This window comes from Condylura cristata, unplaced genomic scaffold (assembly GCF_000260355.1).
Source record: "Condylura cristata isolate star-nosed mole 26May11 unplaced genomic scaffold, ConCri1.0 scaffold00024, whole genome shotgun sequence".
Taxonomy (NCBI): Eukaryota; Metazoa; Chordata; class Mammalia; order Eulipotyphla; family Talpidae; genus Condylura; species Condylura cristata.
This window is the reverse complement of record NW_004567125.1, coordinates 9198789-9220141: the sequence shown is the minus strand read 5'-3', so window position 1 is coordinate 9220141 and position 21353 is coordinate 9198789. Positions and strand designations below refer to the sequence as shown.

The following is a 21353-nucleotide window of genomic DNA, read 5'->3' as shown; positions in this document are numbered from 1 at the left end:
ATACTTCTCTCTGGACGCAGCTCAGCTCCTTGTGAATATTTATTTTTTCGTGAAAGAAAGCAAGCAGCCTTCACCCCCGAGAGAGCCTCCTGCTACTGCCTCTGACCCAGAGGGCTCTAACTTTTCATGTCTGCTGGATCTTCCTTTCTCTAGGATCCCTGTACAGTCATCCCCCAACTCCTTGTTAGTCTTGGCAAGGCTGGCGTAAGGCTGTGGCTTCTGAGTGAGGGTTTCCCCAGGAGGCTCCCAGCCCTGCTCCCCTCTGCCTGCCTAGGAAGTGTGTTCTGGGGCCTCTGCTTTCCTTCCTCTGTTCTTTCTGACTTCCAGGCTTGGCAGCCCAGTGTCTCTGCGACTTCCCCTTGACCGGGATCCCAGGGGCGTGGGAAAGAGGCAACATTGTCTCAGCCCTGGGGAACCCGGATTCTAGTTGACACCAAGTGCTGCCATAGGGAGCTCAGGAGCCTGCAAAAGAAGCAGGAAAACAAATGCAGAACAATCACAGTCTGCACAAGGAGGGCTTGGATGCGCCTGGGAGGCCAGGCGGGCTCTGGGGAGGCTCCTCTCAGTCTGGGCTCAGCCCCTGGGGGGCAGCTTACGTGGTTTCAGTCACTCACTTTTCATGGCCGCTTGTTGATTGCCTACTATGTGCAGGTCACACCACCCCTTGTGGTCCAACGCCACCTGCCTATTTCCAGTTACTCCTGATGCTTTGCCTCAAGGCCACTTTAATGCAGTTTCTAGTGGTCAGTTTTGGTAGAATGAGGAGCAGTTGCTCACCACTCCCTGTAAAACAACCCTTCAGAGTCTGTTATTAGCCATCCCCAGAGCTGCTGTATTTACCTTTCATCAATCTAGGTTTTTCTGCTCTGCTGTGTGGGCTGACCAAGGCTGAATTCTGCAGCTGTGCCAGGCAGGGAGTGGGCACACACGTGTTTGTGAGAACAGAGACTATATAGGATAATTGCCCAATCGGGTGTGAAAACCGATACAGGTGGTGCAGGTGATGGAGTGTCAGGTTGCCTCTGGCAGGTCAGAGAGCTTTCAAAACACGCTGTTCTGTGCTCAGTGACCTGGAAAGCATGGTCTGTTCCTCCGTCCACCCTGTGTCCTGATGGCTGCCGATTCCCAGGTGAGAGCCCTACCGTGTACAGCCCCTCCCCCAAGGAGTCCCAGGCCTGTGGGAGAGAAGGGGTCGCTGGCGTGAGCATGAAGCCAGCTTTAGGTTGAGCTTAAGCCACCCACAGTCCTCACAGAAGCTGCATCCCGGGGACTGACTTCTCTTGGGCTGAGCTGAGCTGGACTGATCTTTGGGGAAGGAAGTTGTATTATCAGGGTTCTCAGTTATAGGTGACAAAGCCAGAACTCTAACTTAAGCAGAAGGGAATGTATTCTGGGAACTTGGAGAGGTCATGGACTTTACGCCAACGCTGGGAAATTAGACTTGGAACAGACGAAGGCTCTGCAGCCTGAACCGAGGCCAAAACGACCACACAACTGGCCTCGCAAGGACCTTGTGCCCTGTGGCAGCTCCGACTCTGAAACTGTGGATGTGGGTGCTGCCCGTACCCTGGCCAGCAGGGCCCCAGGCTATGTGGAGCTGCTCAAGGGGTTCTCCATGTCCTTCTCGAGTGGCTAGCTCCCTGCCAGTTGTCAGGCTTGGTGATCTGATTGCCCGGCCTCGGTTCTTTGCCCAGACTTGGAGGGCAAATACCTTTTTTTTTTTTTTAATACTTTCTTCTCTATTTTACTTTACTTAAAAAAAATATTTAATTATTTATACATACAGAAATGGGGTACAGCCAGAGGTGCAGGGACGGCAAGAGGATTCACCAGAGACAGAGTGGGGAGCAGAACAGGCAGACTGATGAAGTACACTGCTGAGGGGAGCAGCGGGCGTGTCAGGAGAGGTCTGCCTCACCATGTGGTCACCTCCGGGGCAGGCGGGAATCGAACTCATGCGGAAGTGGCTTTAGCTTCTCAGTGCTGTGCTTTAACCCGCTGCGCCACCAGGGAGGGCCAATATCTTGTATTTTTAACTTCTGTCATCTCCCATAACTCATTAGGTGTGAAAGTCTCCAAGCATAGGAACGCACGAGGTGGTTGAAAACTGGCAACTGTACCCTAACAGATTGGGGGGGCTAGAGAGCCGCAGGATGGGCATGGAGACTGGGCTTTTGAGGGGTCTGGCTACTGAGCATCATCCCTGTTTCTGTGGGTGTCACTTACCTGTGGCTCTTTGCCCACATGTATGGGATACCCAGTGCTCTCCCTTTGTGGGTCTCCACTGCTCACCCACCTCTTCCCAGTGTGGGCTGGAAGTGTTTACCTTGCCCAGGCCCAGAGGTAGCCTGTGGTACTGATTGACCAAACTTTCTGCCTCTTCCTGCAGCCGTTAAGCACAACTGGCGTCCTCAGCTGCTCCTCCAGCACTTCCAACAGGTCAAGGAATAAGACTCGCTATCGGACCAAAGCCTTGAATTCTGAGGTGGATGAGAGCCTCTTTGGTGGCATTAAGGTAACCTTGCCCAAGCCCCACTGGGGAGCCCCACTGATGGTGCTGCCCTGGGCAAAGCCAGCGCTGGGCACGCCACCCCTTCCTGCTAACCCAGGCCCAGTGACAGGACTTGTGAACCCCCAGCTGTCTCACGCTACTGCCTGGTGTGTCTACATGAATGGGGTATCTGGCTTCCTTCACCCCAAAGTCCTCATGGCTGTGAAGCCTTTGAAACTATTGCAGCATCAAAAGGGAGGCTCAGCTGCAGAGAACTCACAGCAGCTCAGTGAGAGCCTGGCGATGGAGCGGTGAGGGCACTGGACCGCGGCTGCCCAGAATAACATACTCCCCCTGCATTCAAGAGGAACAAATCCTCTTCCTTTCCCAGCTGCTCAGCTAAAGCAACTGCTTGGCTTTGGGGAATGAGCAGGTCTTTATCTGCAAGCGCCAACCAGCCCCGAGGCTGACAGCTCCTCTGGCTGCTAGCAGGACAGCCGGTGTTTCTTGGGATCGCTTGGCTCGCGTGAAGTCAGGAGGACACAGACAAGAAGGAAAGAAGGCCACATGGAGAGAGGGCTGGTGAAGGCCTGAGAGAGAAAAGTGAGAGCAGGGAGATACCCATGTGGTGTGAACATAGCTGTGAACAGAGCAGAAAGATGTCATGTGAGCCCTGGCATGAGCCTGGGCAACAGGGGATGGGAGGGGAGAATTGACGTCTGCTCTGCACCGCTCTAGCTACGCTGACTTGCCCAGGATTTAGGACAGGCCGCTTCCTCCAGCTAACTCAATCCCTCGGCATCTTCTTATTTACAGCAAAGGAATCAGGAATGCACTTGCACTTACAGACTGTTTGGGGTCCACAGAGTATTTTCCAGGCAAAGCAAAGATAGATGTGGAAATGGACGCAGGGCCGCAGAAACAGTCCTGCTGCCAAGCAAAAGACAGGCCAGAAAAAAGCCTGCTCCTGCTTCTTCCCTCCGCCTCCTGCCGGAGGAGAGTGCAGGGCGTCTGTCCAGCGGCAGGGGGCAGGCGCTGCCTGTGGCAGGACTAGGGGCATCCGTGGCGCCGCCAGGCCGGTCGGCAGGTGGCGCGGCAGCAGGACAGGCGGGGAGCCGAGTGGGGGCGCCACCCAGCCCAGCCCCTCCCCCACTCGGGAGCAAAGTCACTGCTTTAATGGCAAATGAAATTCTCTTGTGTTCAAACGTTTCTGAAATAAGTGGTTTCATTATCTTATTATCTAAGCCCTGCAGTCAGAACATTTTTTCCTCTAAATTGCATATTTCATCTGTCTCATTCTTGCTGAATTTTAACTCCCTGCCTCCTCGGCACATTAGATTTAAGGGCAGACCGCCACCAAGCCATCCAGTCACTTCTAACTCCCTCAATATGGCTTCTTTGTGGGGAGTGGGGGAATCAAAGTAAATTGATCATTAGGATTCAAAATCGTGAGCAGCACAGATTGGATGAGTCTGTAACAATTAATGTCACTTCAAACCCACAGTGTGATCCAAGAGAGAGGATTATTTCTTCTTTCATAATTATGGAGAGAGGAGGAGGACAGGTCAGAAATCCAGGGTCCTAGAGACCCCAAATGTTTATTCCTGGAGGTTTTAGGTTAGGAGCACATTGACACTGGCACACCTCACCCACCTCCTGGGATGTCTGCACAAGCTGTACAGCCACGTTTTCAGAAGAGCCGGTGGTGATAGAACACACAGTCAAGTTCAAGTGCAGGGAAGCCTGGTTTTGGTGGTCCTACAGCCAGGCCCCCTGGTCTCCTGCCACTGCCAGATGGGAGCTCTGGAGAGGAACGTTGCACCTGATGTTCGGACTGGCCAGCAGGAAGGTGAATTCTCTGTCGTCCTTCCTGTCCCCACAGTCCCTGGCCCAGAGCGACAGCCCTGTGGTATTGCTCCGAGACAAACATGCCATTCGGAACACGCTCAGCGCCCTGGGCTTGGAGCACAAGCCCGAGACCATCCAGCTCATCACCCGAGACCTGGTCCGGCAACTCGTGTGAGTAGCCCATAAAAGTTGCCCCCCACCCCAGTCACACGTCTGCTGAGCTCCCTGCAGCCGAGGGAACCTCCTGGTTCATGGTCGCCTCCAATGCATATTGTTCACCCCTTCTTGTTTTGTAGCTCTGCTTCTGTCTTCTTTTCTTCCCCTCTTGAGCCTATCATTGCTATTGCTCTAGACCTCAGTGTCTTTCTCTGGCTGCTGCAGAACTGAAAGGCTGCTAAAGGGAGGTGCCTCCCTGTTCTCTCTGAGCCCCCAGGAATGCCCTTGGGAAGGGGAATGGTCCAAAAAGGATTATTGCCTTTGGCTGCAGAGAGAATCTACCATGAAGGGGAAACAGCCTGATGCCTAATTAGCCCCAGGCTTCTCAAAGTCCCGAGGCACTAGAGGAGATCCCTCAGGGCTCTGGGGCGTTCCTCTGGGACTAGTTCAATGTGCCTTCTCTAGGGCTGTCCCGGGTTTGCTCCTTCCTGGGGACTCGGGTCCGCTGAGCCGTGAACCCCAATGCTGAGCACTCTATGGCTGGACCTTCATTCCTGGAAACCCTTCTCCTGACTCTGGCTCAAAACCACTTGCTTAAAGCCAGAATTCCCAGAAAGTGTTAACCATGCCTGGAGCTGGGAGGTGGGAGGGACACAGTTCCAGGATCTGGGTGTGGCTTCAGCCCTTTGAGCACAGAGGCCAGCAGTCCTGCAGCTCCCTGGGTGGCTGCCGGGGAGTGGTGGGTGCCTGACATGTTGGCAGCAGTGAGGCTGTGGGGTCTGTGTGGGGCTCAGATCACCCTCACCAGACCATGCTATTTGGATCATGCCATCAGAGCCCCATGAGATCTTGGCTGAACCCCAAATATCCACTCATTGCCCCCCCACCCCCCGTTTTATTAGATGGGGTTTCACTTCCTGCCCAGCACTGCGTCCTGCCGGTCCCTGTTAAAGTGCCCCACCCAGAAGCAGCTTTCTTCCCACCCCCCTGCTCCCGCCTCCATCATTAATGTCTGTCATTTGTTTGTAATCATTATAATTAGCTATTGGTTTGTTGAATGCTTTGGGCGGCTGGAAAGGAGAGGTCTATAGGCTCGTCTCTCACTGCTGTTGATCAGAGATTTTAATTAATATTTAGGGTTCAAAGCTTCTGTCCAGGCTGGATGGACAGGGATGTTTAGGTTTCTCAGCAGCTTCCATTTCATCCTTGTCTGGCGTCCCTTGCCTTTTTTATGTCATCCATGAGGAATAATCTATTTTTAAAGTTCAATTCATCAGCTTGTTTGAGTTCTCACTCTGTCGAGCCCTGTTTGAGGTCAGGGCTGAGATGGTCCATGCCCAGGAGGGATGTGGACTAGTCAGGGACCCTGAGTTGGGCAATGGGTGTAGTATGGTGGGGGGGGGAGAGGAGGGGTCTCTACTGCCCTAACACAGGCATGGGGAGCGGTGTGGTGGTGGGGGGGCAGGCAGACTAGGGCGAGCCTTGCCTGTGACGCCTTTTCCTGTGTATCCGTGTGTAGCCACGTTCTCTCCTGCCTTCAGCTCAGTCCCACTACATGTTTGTGATGGCGGGAGGGGAGGGGAGTCCCAGGGAATCCTCCCCCACCCCACTTCCTCCCTCAATCTTCATTTCGTTCATTCTGGTGCCAGCATTCCCACCAAGGACCCCTCTGGGGAATCCCTTATCATGAGTCCTGAGGAATTTGAGCGAATCAAATGGGCATCCCAAGTCCTGACCGCGGAAGAAGTGGAGGCCAGAGAGCAGAACTTAAAGAAAGAGAAGGAAGCCATTGTGGTAGCTAACCTCTCAGGACTGGTCTCTGGATGGGGGTGTGGTCTCCAGTCAGGGAGGAGGTGTGATTGGGGTGATGAAGGCATGTTGTCAAGTGAAGACCAGGAATGACTGGGGGCACGGGTGGGCTGAGAATCTGAGGTCCCGACAGGGTTGGGGGGGCAAAGCGGACATCACACTGGGCTCCCCTATCGGGACTGGGTGGGTGCCCAGGGCGCAGAGCACAGGATGTCACCCAACCATCCAGACTGGTCTCCTGCAGGATGCAGTGACCACCCGCAAGAAGGTGATGAAACAGAAAGAAATGATTTGGAGGAATAACAAGAAGCTCAGTGACTTGGAGGAGGAGGCCAAGGAGAGGGCTCAGAGCCTCCTGCAGAGAGCCAGCAAGCTGCGCATGGAGCAGGAGGAGGAGCTCAAAGACATGAGCAAGGTGGGCCGGCGTCCCCGCCTTCATGGGCACTGCTGCTGTCCTCCAGTCATGTGCTGGACACTGGCTGGAGGGTGGCGGTGGGTGGGGCCGGAGGGCGAAGTGGGGGCTGGCCTTGGCACAGATGGGAGGAGTGTCACCTACATGCAACCTCTTTGGGGAGGACAGGCTGCCCTTGCCCTGCCAGTGGTGTGGCCTTGGGCAAGTCATTCTCCTTTAAGCCTCTTCATAGGTACGATGAAGGTGTTAAAAAAGATCTGGCAGAAGTGCTAAGTAGCAGGATTAAAGAAATAATCCTGGGAGAGAGATTTGCAAGCTGTGGAGTGATAAGTGTGGAGATAACACTTTGATTTTTACCCTGCTGGTTTGTAGACCACAGAGGTGACCAGGCAGCCAGGCTGTTGGGCTCTTTGAAGTGCCCGAAGAGCCTCCTCTAGCAAAACTGCAAGGACCAGAGGCTCATTTTATTTCATTTTGTTGCTCATTTGCATGTGATTCACTTCCCAACCAAATGGAAAATACTGACTCCCAAGCGTTTGCCTCCACGTTGTCTTTCTGGTAAATCCTTTCTACACACACCTGCTTTTATTTTCCAGAGCTTTTGCTTTGTCATTTTTATTGGTGGCCCCATGGTTTCTCATACCCTTTGGTGTCCCATGGGCTCTTCCTGCTTAAAATCTAGAGGCTGTGGACTCTGTAAGTGTTGTAGTTTCCCTGGGAGTGGAACAGAGGGTCTTAATTTGCTGTTTTTAGCTCCCTATAACAGTGAACATTTTCCTGGAAATGTGTGTACACACACACACACACACACACACAGAGGCAAGTGACTATTATAGAGGAGAGGGTCTGTCTAAGACCCAACACCCAGGAAGATGCCGTTCTGGCCTCTCCCTGAAGCACAGACTAGGGCTTACCTAAAGCCCACGAGTGTTAAAGCTGAACTCTGTCAAGGGGAGAGGTGAGTATAAGAATTTGAGAACCTGTGTGTTTTCTGGGCTTTGCGTGGCTTGCACATTCCCAGCACACCCACTAACCTGAGCCCAGCTCTGCCTCCACCTGGCACACCCCACAGAGCATCCCCTCCCCCCAGGACCAGACCTAGTGCCACATTCCATTTCAACTTCACTCCCAGCTCATCCTTAATGCCAAGTGCCATGCCATCCGGGATGCCCAGATCCTAGAGAAGCAGCTGATCCAAAAAGAGCTGGATGCAGAGGAGAAGCGGCTGGACCAGATGATGGAAGTGGAGAGGCAGAAGTCCATTCAGCGGCAGGAAGAGCTAGACAAGAAGAGGAGGGAGGAGCGGATCCGGTAAGGCAGTGGTTGGGTCTCTTCCCTTCAACGCCATTTTAAGCATCTTTAGGTCCATGCAAGACTCACAAAGAGGGAAGGTACCAGAAGAGGTCATTACTACCATCTATTATTACTATCTCTAAACCTTTAGGCAGTGATTAATAGAGCCACAGACTTTTCATGCTTTTCCCCCAAGATCACACTGGTGATTTGAAGTCTGGCACAGCTTGGGCACATTTCCCCCTGTGCTGAGTCCAGGTTCCCATCCCCAAATGCACCAGGACTCACAAGTGTGTGGCTTTTGTTGTTCCATCTCTTTCCTTCCTCTCCCAGCCCCCCAAATACTTCCTCTTGGCCAGTGGCTCTGCTGTCCCCTCCCTCACTTCACCAGGCAGGCTGAGTGACCTGTCTCTGTGCCTCCCTGGCCTTCCCTCTGCTTCCTGTGTGCTTGGGGGGAAGGGGCCCCTTATTATTCATTTCTGTAGCTCCTGGGCCTTGTGGAGTGTTTGGCCTGTAGTAGGTACTTAATCCGTGTTAGAATGAACAAATTTATTCCCCTTCATCTTGCAGAAAAGGACAAGTCCCAGAACAGGTAAGTCATAGTGTCCCCGATTTAGAACACCAACCACATGGTACATGAATTACCTCTATAAATATCACCCTGAATGGCAGCCCTCCCTCATCTGTATTCTGTTCTCCTGTGCCATTCATCTCTATTTCCAGGGGGGACCTGAGGAAAGCTTCCCATGCCTCTTCAGGGCTCCACAGAGTTAGAGAGCCTGACCTCTCCTTCCTTGGGGCTCTGCTCTCACCCCGGGTACCTGGCAAATCATAGTAGGCCCCCAGCAACGTTTATTTAATGGCTAAGCGGCTCTTCATCTTCTGCATAAACAGCTCCAATAAAGGAAAAATCTCGTCTCATTAGGCAGCTCTAATGATTTGAACTGGTCCTTTTATTGAGTGCAGACCTGCTTCCCTCTTTTACTCATTACTGCTGCTTATTTCATCTGGAGTCAGGAAGCCACTCCATTTGGAGATTCATCTTGCCCGCCTCCCCTAGGTTCTTCCTCTAATATGAATCTTTGCTTTCAGTCCATACTCAGGTACCCTGGGGTCTGGATGGCTCCAAACTCATTGATATCCTGATAATACCTCCACTATCTCTGGCAACACTGTAAAATCTGTTTTCTCTGCCTCTCGATGTGGGACTGGGCTCACTGAGCAGAGTCTTTGCCAGATGCGGCCTGTCCATCACAGTTGACAGACAGAAAACATGCGCTAGGAAACCAGAGACCGCTGCCAGACCAGGCATGGGAGCTGGGTGGGAGGCCAGGTCCGTGGGGTGAGAGCAGAGCCCCATGGGCTCTCTGAGTCTGTGCAGCAGCATGGGGGAATGCTCTGCTGGACCCCTGGGAAGACTTGGGAGATGGGGGGTACACTCCCGAGTCTTTACACTCTGATGTGGGAAATGCAGCATGATGGTCGTTGCACTCTGAGGCGAACACATGGAGAAGGGCAAGCCCCCGAACGAGGAGCTCGGAAGAGCGAGCACCTACCCCAAGACCTGGGGTGTGCTTTGGTGTCAGCCCTGCAGTGTAGCATGAGCAGGAAGTACGTGCAGCGCTGTTCCCAGGATGCCTCCAGTGTGGGGGTTACTTGGGGCAGGGCAGGACATTTATTTGGTCCTGGCGCCACCCTGGGGGTGACAGTGATTTGGACGGATGCTGTCCCCAGCCTTGACGTCTACGACCCGATGACCTGTCCCCTCCCAGGGGAAGACGGCACATCGTGGAGCAGATGGAAAGGAACCAGGAGGAGCGGTCCTTGCTGGCCGAGCAGCGCGAGCAGGAGAAGGAGCAGATGCTGGAGTACATGGACCGGCTGCACGAGGAGGACCTCAGGGTAACAGGCGGCGATCGCTGTGCCCTGCCGGCAACAGTGGCGAGGCGTTCCTCCCTCGGGGTTTCGGGGTGTGAACTGAGGTTCTGTCAGGCACATGCCCATTTCCCAACATCACCACTGTCAGCATTTTATAGCCATATAAAACATTTATTTGGTCCTGGCGCCACGCTGGGGGTGACAGTGATTTGGATAGGCGCTGTCCCTACCTCCTGGGGACTTGGGGTCTGAGACAGACATTTTCATGTGAGCAGACACAGAAGGGAATGGATGACTGCATGTTGGGCACAAATAAACACAGACATGCTTTATGGTCTCCTCTCAATTATCCAGGGATATTGTATACTTTGCAGGTGAGCAGTGGGGTGTCTGAGCTCCAGACTCCCTGTCGTCACCGCCTTCCATGTCCCCGCGTCACGGCATGGAGGACCAGCCCTTCTTAGCCTAAGTGAGACCAGTGTGCTCATGCACCGTGGGAGATGTGGTGACACCCCTGCACTGGCTCAGCAGAGTGTAAACAGCCCCCTTCTAGTGTCGGAGCTGCAGCAGCTGGAAACCCCTGGCACAGGGCAGGAGCTGGCCAGCACTGGGGCCAATTGTGGCCTGTTCCCCTCTATTTTTTATTTTCCACTTTTGAACATTTCCACACACACAAAAAAGCCAAAAGAACCGCACCACACCCACGGATGACTTAATCATTATTTAGTTTAATGGTTGTTAACTTGCTTTGGTTGCTTGTCTCTCTAAGTGTCTATACGCATCTTGCTATTGTTAAGCAATAACAATAGCAAGTTGGAAAGTAAGCTGCGGATATCATGACAAATGATTGCTAAATGCTTCAGGAGAAAGACAATTCTTTCAGGTGTTCACACACAGGGGTCATACCCCCCTCTCGCCTCCCTCCCATCTAAATATCTAATCCAATAATTTTGTAATATATTATTTAAAAATATTTATTTATTTATGCGTACAGAACTGGGGGCCAGAGGTGCTGGGGCGGTGAGAGGATTCACCAGAGACAGAGCAGGGAGCAGAACAGGCAGATCAACGAAGTACACTGCAGAGGGGAGCAGCGGGCGGTCAGGAGAGGGTTGTCGCCCATGTGGGTGGGTCAGCTCCCTGGTTGGGGGAATCGAACTTGTGCTGAAGCAGCTGAAGCAGTTTGATAGTGCTGCACTTTAACCCATTGCACCACCAGGGAGGGCCCAATATCATATCATTTTTAATCCAAGTTCAAATTTGCCCAACTGTTCTAGTTATTTTCTTTTTTCTAAACCAGGATCCAGCCGAGGTTCACACTGCAGTGGCTTAAGTCTTTGGAGTCTCTTTTGATCTGGAAGAGTTTGTTCACTCATTCTTGCATTTAGCCTTATAGTTTTGCAGTGCATGCTGAGAGGTCAAGGCCAACAGGCCAGGCCCCTTGCAGGTTCACTGCGACCTGATTGTCTAGTGGTTTCTCATGGTGCCATTGAATTTGTGGACATACACTCTATAATTTTTCTTCTGTGTTTTGGGACCATTAAGTTGTCCCTGCCCTGTGCACTTGATGGTGGTGAGTGCCAGGGCCCCTGAGAGAGCTCATGGGGGCTTAATGCATCGGAAGTGGCATCTGTGTGAAGAGAGGAAGAAGGCAGGTAGATCGGGTTCTTAGGGAACAAGAGGCCATCCTCCAGGTAGCCGGTGTGAGGAGGGAATTCAGGACCCAGAGACTGAGACTTGACCAAGATCCTGGCTTGAGAGGAGGAGGAGTGAGAGGTCCATGTGCCAGGAAAAGCGAGAAGGGAAGGCCGGGTGGTAGGTAGACTGGGGGAGCCAGCACTGTGTTGGGAGGCTGTGCCTTCCCTTCTAAGGCACTGCCTGAGTCCCCAGGAGGTGTTCTTAGGTAATTTTAGGTAGAAACCTGAGCCTCCCCAGCACAGAGCTGCCCTATCATCTCAGGGTCATGGAAGAGCCGGCTTTGCCTACCCTGTTAGCCTGGTGTAGAAAAAGGAAGGGAGTTGAATTTGTCTGGGGTTGCTTTGAAATGTCTGTAAAGATAAGAAACAGGGACAATTCTTTGACTTCTTGAAATGAAAGCAACCTACAAAACAACAAGCCAAAAGGTAAACAAATAGGTGAAGCAGTAAGTCAATCAGTATTTGATTTTATACCTGCTAGAGCTCAGTGGCTGGTGGCTCCTTTAGCTCTGGGGGTCAGTGGAATTTGAATAAAACCTGGGGTGCCATGGCAGGCTCAACAATGGCAGGAAGGAGAGAGAGGAGGAGTATGAAAGAGAGAGTGGCCGAGGGCAGAGCCAGCCTGGCGGTGGTGAGAGTGAGGACCTGGCTGGGGGCTGACCTGGCTTGGAAGGCTTCCTGAAGGAAGTGGCAATGAGCCATGCTAAAGGAGGGCTAGGAGGGCTGGCAGGGCTGTGTGGGATGAGTTGATGGAAGCTGGACTGAGGAGGATGCATGTGTAGTTGTGTGTGTGGGGGGTGTTAGTCTTTGGAATATGGGGTGAGGTGAGGACAGGTGGGAAGGTAAGCTGATGTTGGTAAAGCGTTTGAAGTAAGGAGTGTGAGTTTGATTTAGGGGCAGAGAGACCAGCTGCACAGACCCCCCACAGACCTTCCCATGGGTATCTGAGTATGCACTGGGGCTCAGAAGTCTCATCATGGCCCCTTTCTCAGAAGGGAGCATGCCCTCGGGGTCACAGGTGATGCTGACCTCCATGGCTTTTGTGGTTTTCTGCAATTTCTTCTCTTTCTCACATGCTGACCCCCTACCTGCTGAATTTGTGACAATTTAATGAGTGATTGCTATTTTCCTTGCATTGGGGTATGTCACGTTGTGTCCTTTGGCCGGAAGAGCTGACACAAAAGAAATGAATGGGGATCCACCAGGCTGTGTGTATCAAATCCCAGTAGGTGTGACCCTATCTGACCTGAAGAGGGAGTTCAGAAATGGAGAGCTGAAAGTTGGGGCAAGCAAGTATAATTTCCTGAAGATTGGACTCTAATTGAGAGAGCCCAGGTTCCAGGGTTCATCCATTGTGTCACCTTGGGCAAGTCACTCAAACCTGGGTGTCTGTTTCTTTATCTGCACAAGAAAGAGAAAAGGCCTAACTTGTAGGGGTTTGGGGCATATTTAGATTTGAGACGGGCTATAAATAGAGAGAGCCAATGAGTAGAAAGTCTTCCATTAGGATGATACTTATTATTTTAACCATATTCAATAGAGATCAAGAGTTTGGGCTTAAATAGAAGGAAACAGAGGCAGGAGGGATGTACCGTGAGCAAAGCCATAGGGATAGGGCTTAACCTGCCAAGTGGGGTACAGCGAATTTTAGGAAATCAAGTGTCAGGGCCGCTTGGGGCCAGGATGAGCTTGCAAGGAGGCCCTTTGTCCTTGAAGCCAAGGACAGAGGCGGTTGACTGTGGACAGTGGTTTGTCCCCGCCTCTGTCTCGCTGATAGGCCCGTGTCTCTGGTCTTGTCTCCTCCGATACTCACTTCCTTTGGCTTGCAGGACCTGGAACAAAGGCAGCAGCAAAAACTGAAGATGCAAGCAGAGATTAAGCGCATCAATGATGAAAACCAGAGGCAGAAGGCGGAGCTGCTGGCCCAGGAGAGGCTGGCTGAGCAGATGGTGATGGAGTTCACCAAGAAGAAGATGGTAGGGCCTGGACACTGACCCTGGGGCTCCGCAGCATGCCTGTGCTGGGGAGAGCATGGAGGGAACCCCCCGGAGGGCAGCGTGCCTTCTTGCCCGAGTCCTGTCCTGAGCTCAAGGACTTGACATCTTTTCCTCCTCATTGTGGCCAGACCACTTGTTCAGTAACAGAGAACAGCCTGCAAAAGACACCCACATTAGTGTGTTATTATCCTTGTTAACACCTTTGATTAGAAGTTGGGATGAGGGTCAGGTGCAGGCTGGGCAGAAAATGAAAAACTATTGGCGAAAGTGATGTTTTTGTGGATTCCTCGTGTCTGGATAATTATATGCCCAGACGTCATGAGTCAGCTGCCCCATAAATTTCTTGTGAAAATTCCTATACTGGCTATCCCATGCTGGGTGCTAGACTGGAAAATAGAGCTTGTGCACACACACTGTGCAGGCTGCAGGAACTAGTGACAGAACATGGCACAGTGGACAGAGACCAACAGATACAGGAGGGGTGGGGGCAAAGCTGAATGAAGGGGTCGAGGAGGGACTGAGGTAGAAGGAAGCTGCAAAGCCTGGTTTAGGTGGAGTGTGTGGATTTATGTCAAAGCAGAAGGGAGGACACAGGCGACAGGAAGGTTATGAAGCCCTCAGATGTCGCCTCATCGGTGGATGCTGTGGGACCGGCAAGCACATCACACTTCTCTGTAGTCATGACTCTTAATGATGACAGGGGAGGGCGCGAGTTTAACTTGAAAAGGCGTATTTGATATTCCTGTATATTCCAATACAAACCACAGCTCAATGGGCTTATTTATTGGCTTTGGCTTGCTATTGGAATGTGCAGGGATGTGCAGGCAGGAGTGAGAGATGGGGCTGGAATGAGCAGGGCTCAGGCGCAGTGATGATTTACGAGCATCTGGTCTGTGCACAGTTCAGTGCTAAGTGCCTTGGGTTAGGACAACCTTGTGGACCTGCCACTGATTGATTCAAAATGCCGAATGCTTCTTTGAGGTCTAGTACCTGCCCAGAACAACCATTGAGCATTGCATGGAGCTCAGCAGCTATTTCCCTGCTTGGGTGAAGGTGGTGGCGAGGAGCTGGTCGCACATAGGAGCTGGTGAACAGTCCTGCTGGCTGCAGCCCAGTCTGGTGGTTGTCATAGGAAATGTGTGGAAATGGCACAGAGCCTAGAGCAGGTGTAGGGTGCTCGGGCCTGGAACCGAGTTGGGAGGACGGAATGATAAGGAATTGCTGCAGATTTCTGAACAGGAGAGGCGTATGTCTTCACACACAGAAGGGATTTGGCAGGAGCTGGGCAAGCTTGGACTCTGGCAAAGGGGTCAGGCCCCAGGGCTTACACAGCGCCGCGAGCGTCCAGGGGTCTTTCCCGACCTTGCAGTGATCTCTCTTCTGTACAGCCAGAGCTGAAGACAGATTCTTTGTGGAAACGTGTGGAGTTCCCTGCCCCCGAGGTGCCCCTCCAGGGCAAGGTGGAACAGCAGAGACCTCGACCTGACACACAGCAGTGTATGACTCATGAGTAGGGGACGCTTTGGGCCACATAGGAAGTCTGAGCAGGGAGAGCCAAAATTCTTTAAGGAGATCCTATTCAGCATGAGCAATGAGTCCAGTAGCAGTTGGCAACTGGGTTTGGGAAGCTTTTAAGGGCACGTCTGTTCTTTTGGAGAAGTGCAAAAGGGTGCTCATTTTGATGGTTCATTCCTGAGGTATCTGCCTGTCACTGTGGGACCATCCAGAACACTGGGTCATTTGCCCAGTGACTCATGAGATAAGCTCCATTGACTGCACTTCACAAGACAGGCAGGGGGCCTACTTGTTACTTCTGGAAACCCGGCCCAGTGGCCTCTCCGTGTGGAAATTGCCTGCAGTGTGGTAAGGGTGCCGGAGGCTGGTGTGCGATCTGGCACTCAGCCCTAGTTGAAAGCTTATTAACTGTGCAATTGGGCAGTGTTCAGAGCCCATTGTAGGTTCCCTCCCTACAATATCTACCCCTTGAGATGTTGTAAGGACCCCCTGGGATAATATGTGAGAAAGCACTTAGTAAACATAGGTATTGTATGAACGCAGATTGTTTTAGTACACATGGCAGGACATTGCACTCCTCTTGAGAGGAGCCGGGTGGCAGTGCAGAGGAAATGGATGTACGGGGCAGTGGCTGCATCTCTTTGCAAAGCTGGGGGACAGGCCAGAGGTGCGGGGTGGGTGTGGGAGAGGATTCACCAGAGACTGAGTGGGAAGCAGAACAGACAGGTATACTGAAATACACTGCTGAGGGGAGCAGTGCTGAGGGGAGACAGAAGTCTGCCGCGCCATGTGTGTTACCTCCCTGGCTGGGGATAGAACTCGTGCTGCAGTGGCTGTGGATCGCTTCATAGTGCTGCAGTTTGACCCGTTGTGCCACCAGGGAGGTTCCAGGGCACCAGAGTATGTGATGTGGCCTTTTTTCCTGGCAGGCACGAGAAGCAGAGTTTGAGGCTGAGCAGGAGAGAATCCGGAGGGAGAAGGAGATGGAGATCACACGCCTGAGAGCCATGCAGGAGAAGGTCCAGGATTTCCAGGCAGAGCAGGTAGCTGTGACACCTGCTTTCTTCTGCTTCCTCTCCCTTGACTGTCCCTTCAACAGTCCAGGTATCAACGTTGAGAGTGTGGAGTAGCCACCTGGGTGCAGATGGTTGCAAGCACAAGCAGCACACGCTGTGCTCAAGGCCTGAGGTTGCTTCGTACAAGCCCTTTCAATCTTACCTAATACTGCAGTGTGTCACCAGAGGAAGGCCACTCCATTATTAACCGTTTAAAAAATTAGCAATTGCAGAGCTGCCTGGAGGTGTGTGAGGTGTAGGGAAAGAGCTGGGTGAGTGGGGTGGCCAGAGGGGGCCTCCTCAGGGTATCTTCGGACCTGAGAGTTCAGTGGGATTCGCACTTGTTCCTTCCAAGAAGAACCTAGTAGCTGGAGGAACACGGGAGCTGCGCAGGCAGGCTGAGTCAGCTTGCAATGAGGACTCCCTGGGAAACTCAGTGGGACCCCAGCTTCGGCCCGGTATGGGCCCCTCTGCTCCCTTCCCAGGATGCCTTGCGGGCCAAGCGCAATCAGGAGGTGGCAGACCGAGAGTGGCGTCGGAAGGAAAAGGAAAATGCCCAGAAGAAGATGGAAACGGAGGCCAAGCTGCGGGAGAGCCGACTGGAACAGGTGGCCTTCAAGGAGCACACTCTGGCTGTCCAAGTGCAGCGCGACCGCGACGAATTTGAGAGGATTCTCCGGTAGGAGGCTGCGCGGGCTTCCCTGCCTCATGTGGCTCTCGGGGGGCCGCGCTGGCTTCCAGTAGCAGCACCGTCCCTAGAGGGTAGAGAGGAGCTTGCTGCGGCTTAGCGATGGTCAGCAGGCGGGTGCCCTTCCAACTTGACTTGATGGTGGGATCAGCCAGATGGGCGAATGGTTGCATTCTGGTGATTAGAGAATTGGAAATAGCACCTGAAAGTGCATAAGGAATTGGGGATGGAAGGTGTAAGCCAAGGTGTAAATTGGTCCCTCTTTCTTCTCCTACTTCCATGTTCCCGGTGAGTTCGACAAAACTACAATGGGGGGCTTTGGAGAATGAACTTGGGCACCCAGGGCCGTGGGTCATTGGAACATGGCTTTGAGTGACGTCATGCTATTCATCTGACAGTATGCATTAGCACATAAATTCCAGGCTCTGTGCTGGAGGCAGTGGGAGTAGTCGGGGTGGAGGGAAGACCGTCCCTGTCTGTGCATGTGGAAGCAAGGGCACAGACCTCACCTATATTTATCCATCTTTCCTGCCTTGCCAGCTCTTCACCCTTTGATTTTTGTTTCCTCTGGTGGTTCAGTGATAATGCCAACCCACACGTGAAGCCCAGCGTCCACATCCCTGTCTCCAAACTTAGAAGTTCTTTTTCTCACCATCAGATCTACACCCCAAGGCCTGGCCCATAGGCTACTCTGCTCTGCCTATTCTGATTTAGCTGGGTGACTCCGTTTGAGCTCTGGCTCAGGTTCTTAAGATCAGAATTTTCTTTTTTTCCAAAAATTTATTTTATTTATTTATGCATACAAAGGCTGGGGTGAAGACCAGAAGTGAGAGGATTCACCAGAGACAGAACGGGGAGCAGAACAGGCAGATCTACTGAAATACACTGCTGAGGGGAGCAGCAGGTGAAACAGAAGTCTGATGCCCCCTGTGGGTCACCTCCCTGGCCAGGTCAAGTGTGTGCTGCAGTGGCTGCAATAGCTTCATGGTGCTGAGAGTTAACCCCTTGTGCCACCAGGGAGGGCCCAAGATCAGAATTTTCAAAAGGAAACAAATTAAGTAAATTTGAGTTTGAATTGGGTCGAGGGAAGGATTCAAGATTCTTTCTTTTTTTTTTTTTAAGATTTATTTATTTATTTGTACTGGGGTACAGGCCAGAGATGTGGAGGGTGAGAGGATTCACCAGGGACAGAGTGGGGAGCAGAACAGGCAGATTGACGAAGTACACTGCTGAGGGGAGCAGCGGGCGGGTCAGGAGAGGTCTGCCACGCCATGTGGGTCACCTCCGGGGTAGGCAGGGATCGAACTCATGCAGAAGTGGCTTAAGCTTCTTTGTGCTGTGCTTTAACCTGCTGCGCCACCAGGGAGGGCTGGATTCAAGATTCTTATGCACAGATAAGGTTGGACCAGCTTTCTTAGTCTGCAAACTCTCACCCTTCCTTGGCACTGTCCTGGTGAGATGCTCACCATCTGGCCACCAGCCACCACCCACCAGCAGCAGACCCCTGGCCAGGCCAAACAAACCTGTAGGAATCTCCATTCTGCCAGAGCCAAGTTCCTAGTCCTTTACTGGCTGTGGCTTATAGCTTTCCTGCCCTTAAGGGTTGCACCATGTTCTCTGGATGCTCTTGAAGGAGACAAACTTCCTTAATGTTTCCAAAGATTCTTGTTTCTTTCCCCTAAGATTTAGTTATTTATGCATATAAGAACTGGGGTGCAGGCCAGAGGTACAGAGTAGGAGTGAGAGGATTCTCAGAGCGGGGAGCAGAACAGGCAGATCCACTGAAATACACTGCTGAGGGGAGCAGCAGGTGGGACCGGAGAGGCCTGCCATGCCCTGTGGGTCACCCCCAGGCCAGGGACTGAACTCTGCTGCAGTGGCTGCGATAGCTTCACAGTGCTGCGCTTTAACCCCTTGCCACCAGGGAGGGCCTTTTAACAAAGATTCTGTCCCTGGCTCCAAACTGCATTGCGGATGTCTCCCCTGCCCAGCCTCTGTGCCTGTGGATGCCTGCCTGTGCCCCTATGGCTGGCACTCATAAATGTTAATGGAAATAAATTAAAGTACTGCTTTTGCCATTGACCCATTTGTCTCCTCTTTGCCTGAAGCGCACATACCAGCTGGTTATTAAAGCTGGACCAGCCTTTGGAGAAGTTCAACTTTGCCTGTTGTTCTAGGTTGGCATCTAGACCTAGTGTCTCCAGGCCACGTGGTCACCACAGAGGGTGTCTTCTCAGAGTGTCTCAGCCATAGCCAGCCGCCCTGGCCTCCTGTGTGGCCTATATATGGACTTCCTGCTCCTAGACAGGGGCCTTTAGCTGTCAGTCTGTGGGCTAAGTGCCCTCCCCTGCCTGGTGGTTCTTAGAAAAACCTGATGCCAGGCTCCACCTCCGCAGGTTCCGATTTTACTGCTCTGTGCTGAGGCCCAGCCATGGAGGGCTTTGGATGCTCCCAGGTGATTCTAATGCAGGCAGACTCCACTGTCCACCTGTGCAGTGGACCAGGCCCTTCCTTTCTCAACTGCCTGACAATCTGGGGGCTCCCTGGTGACACACACTAGTCCGCCACCAGCCCGCCACCTCCTTCACAAAGCTCAGACAGCTGTTCTGTATGTGGGAGCCCTTCTCTCCGGGTGTGCTAGGAACATGGTATCTTATACACAGGGCAGTAGGTTAGGGGTCCTCTCTGATGGGCAGGCTGTGGAGGGTAGACTCTTTTGGGTGTGGCTTGGAGTTGAGCAGATACCCCCATGCAGTGGGTCCTGGAAGAAGGCTAGAGGAAAATGTGGGGGTGAACCAGTGCTTGGGGGGAAGGGGTCTCTGCTAGGGGAGAGCTCTGCCCAAGATGATTTTACATTTCTTTTTTGTTTTCCATTATGTTGAGAAAGAGATAAAATATCAGGCTGTGATGCTCTCATTTCCTCTGAAATGTGATTATATTTCATCTGAGTTCTTCTGAGCCTGTCTGGTCCAGATTAGCCACTTTTTCTGATGTCAGGGTCTATGATGTATTCCTGTCAGAGACTGCTAAGAGGAACTTGGAGAGTCTGATCAGTAAGAGAACTGAGAGAGAGAGGTTGGGCACCTTCTGTCTCCCAGCAGCTGAGAACAGCTGGCGTTACACAGCTCCTTTCTCTTCCCGCTCTGACTACCTGCCTTCCCTGGGTTGGTTGGTGTTGCCATTATTGTTGGCAGGAGGGAGGAAGGAAGCTAGGGAGCAGAGAGAGAAAGAAAGAAATCTTATATATAACAAGCTGGAGCGCAGTTATGCCTTGTTGCAAGGGTAGAAACAATGCTCCTGAATGGAGGGAGAGAAGGAACAAGTTTCCAGTGGGTGAGCCCTGGGCATGGGGCCAGCCACATAATTTGCAGGGCCCAGTGAGAAATGAGAATGTGGGGCTCTGCTCAAAATTAAGAATTGCAAAACAGCTACCGCAGAACACCCAAGCTCAGGCCCTTCCTAAGCCTGCCCATGGTGCCTGTCACATGCCTGAGGGGGGAAGGGAGGAAGCCTTTGGGGTGGACTGTGGTCTCTGCAGCACAGAGGGACCTCTCTCCACTGAAGGGGCCCACCCAGGGTTTCCCCACTTCCCCACTGGGTCTGGGTAGCCTGGCCCCTTCGACAGCCAAGGCCCTCCTGCAGGGCTCAGAGGGAGCAGATTGAGAGGGAGCGACTCGAGGAGGAGAAGAGGGCCACGGGGCGCTTGCAGCATGCCAATGAGCTCCGGTGCCAGGTGCGAGAGAACCAGCAGAAGCAGGTGCAGGACCGCATGGCCACCTTTGAGGAGGGCCGGCGCCTCAAGGAAGAGGCCCAGAAGCGGCGGGAACGCATCGACGACATCAAGAAGCAGAAGCTCGAGGAGCTGAGGTGTGTCTGGGCCCTTTCTCCCTTTGGGTGGGACTGGGTAGACTGGGGCCAGGAGCTTGTCAAGCACTAAGGGTGGGGGAGGGGCTTCTCCCGAATCACAGAAACTTCTGGACTTGGGTGTTCCCGGTTCTCTGGGAATTCCTTGACAGAGTTCTTTTGGGGGAGAGAACATGGCAGCAGGCTTGGAATGCAGCTTCCCTGGCCCACGCCTCCCTCCCCTGCCCTGTGTCCCCTGCAGAGCCACGGGCCTTCCTGAGAAGTACTGCATTGAAGTTGAACGCAAAGCCAACATCCTGCCGGTCACCTCCGTGAGCTGAGGGGAGCCTCCCTGTCTCCAGTGCCTTCGGGGACCCTAGTGCTGCTAACCCAGACTTTTTCTATATAGATTAAATCCAGTCTAATTCTCTTAGGAATGGCCCAGTGTTCTCTGTGGGGAGGTGGTTGTGACAGGGGCTGACTCAGAGGAGATGCGGCTCCTGGAGACTGGCTATGGGGTGTGGTCCTCAGGGGCTGGAATGGGGGGGGGCTCTGATGATTCTGCCTCTGAGTCAGGTGGTCCCTGTGTCCTGGGGTTGCCTGGCCTTTTGGGATGCCACCAGCGTGCCTACTTTCAGAACTGTCTTGTTTCTGCCCCATCCATGCCCACT

At 52.8% G+C, this 21353-nt stretch overlaps 1 protein-coding gene across 2 annotated transcripts; it reads left to right on the top strand.

The window, feature by feature from the left end:
* Window positions 1-4120: 4120 nt before the first annotated feature.
* On the top strand, window positions 4121-21110 carry CFAP45 (cilia and flagella associated protein 45). Of its 2 annotated transcripts, XM_012728873.1 has the most exons (10): window positions 4203-4510; window positions 6145-6289; window positions 6549-6719; window positions 7849-8027; window positions 9782-9911; window positions 13414-13560; window positions 16026-16139; window positions 16637-16830; window positions 20482-20706; window positions 20945-21110. In XM_012728873.1, exons 1-10 carry the CDS (start codon window positions 4317-4319, stop codon window positions 21021-21023), a joined length of 1578 nt encoding a protein of 525 aa, XP_012584327.1. In that variant the 5' UTR covers window positions 4203-4316; the 3' UTR covers window positions 21024-21110. The 2 variants fall into 2 exon arrangements, with proteins under 2 accessions (XP_012584328.1, XP_012584327.1); XM_012728874.1 differs by lacking the exon at window positions 6145-6289 and having other exon boundaries at window positions 4121-4510.
* Window positions 21111-21353: the final 243 nt, after the last annotated feature.

What these genes read in the sequence shown, in the direction of transcription:
- CFAP45 (XM_012728873.1), top strand. Translation starts at nt 4,317, where the DNA reads ATGTTCGGACTGGCCAGCAGGAAGGTGAATTCTCTGTCGTCCTTCCTG. An exon ending in GACCTGGTCCGGCAACTCGT is followed by an intron (nt 4,511 to 6,144) that starts GTGAGTAGCCCA and finishes TTCTGGTGCCAG; the next exon opens with CATTCCCACCAAGGACCCCT. An exon ending in AGTTCACCAAGAAGAAGATG is followed by an intron (nt 13,561 to 16,025) that starts GTAGGGCCTGGA and finishes TTTTCCTGGCAG; the next exon opens with GCACGAGAAGCAGAGTTTGA.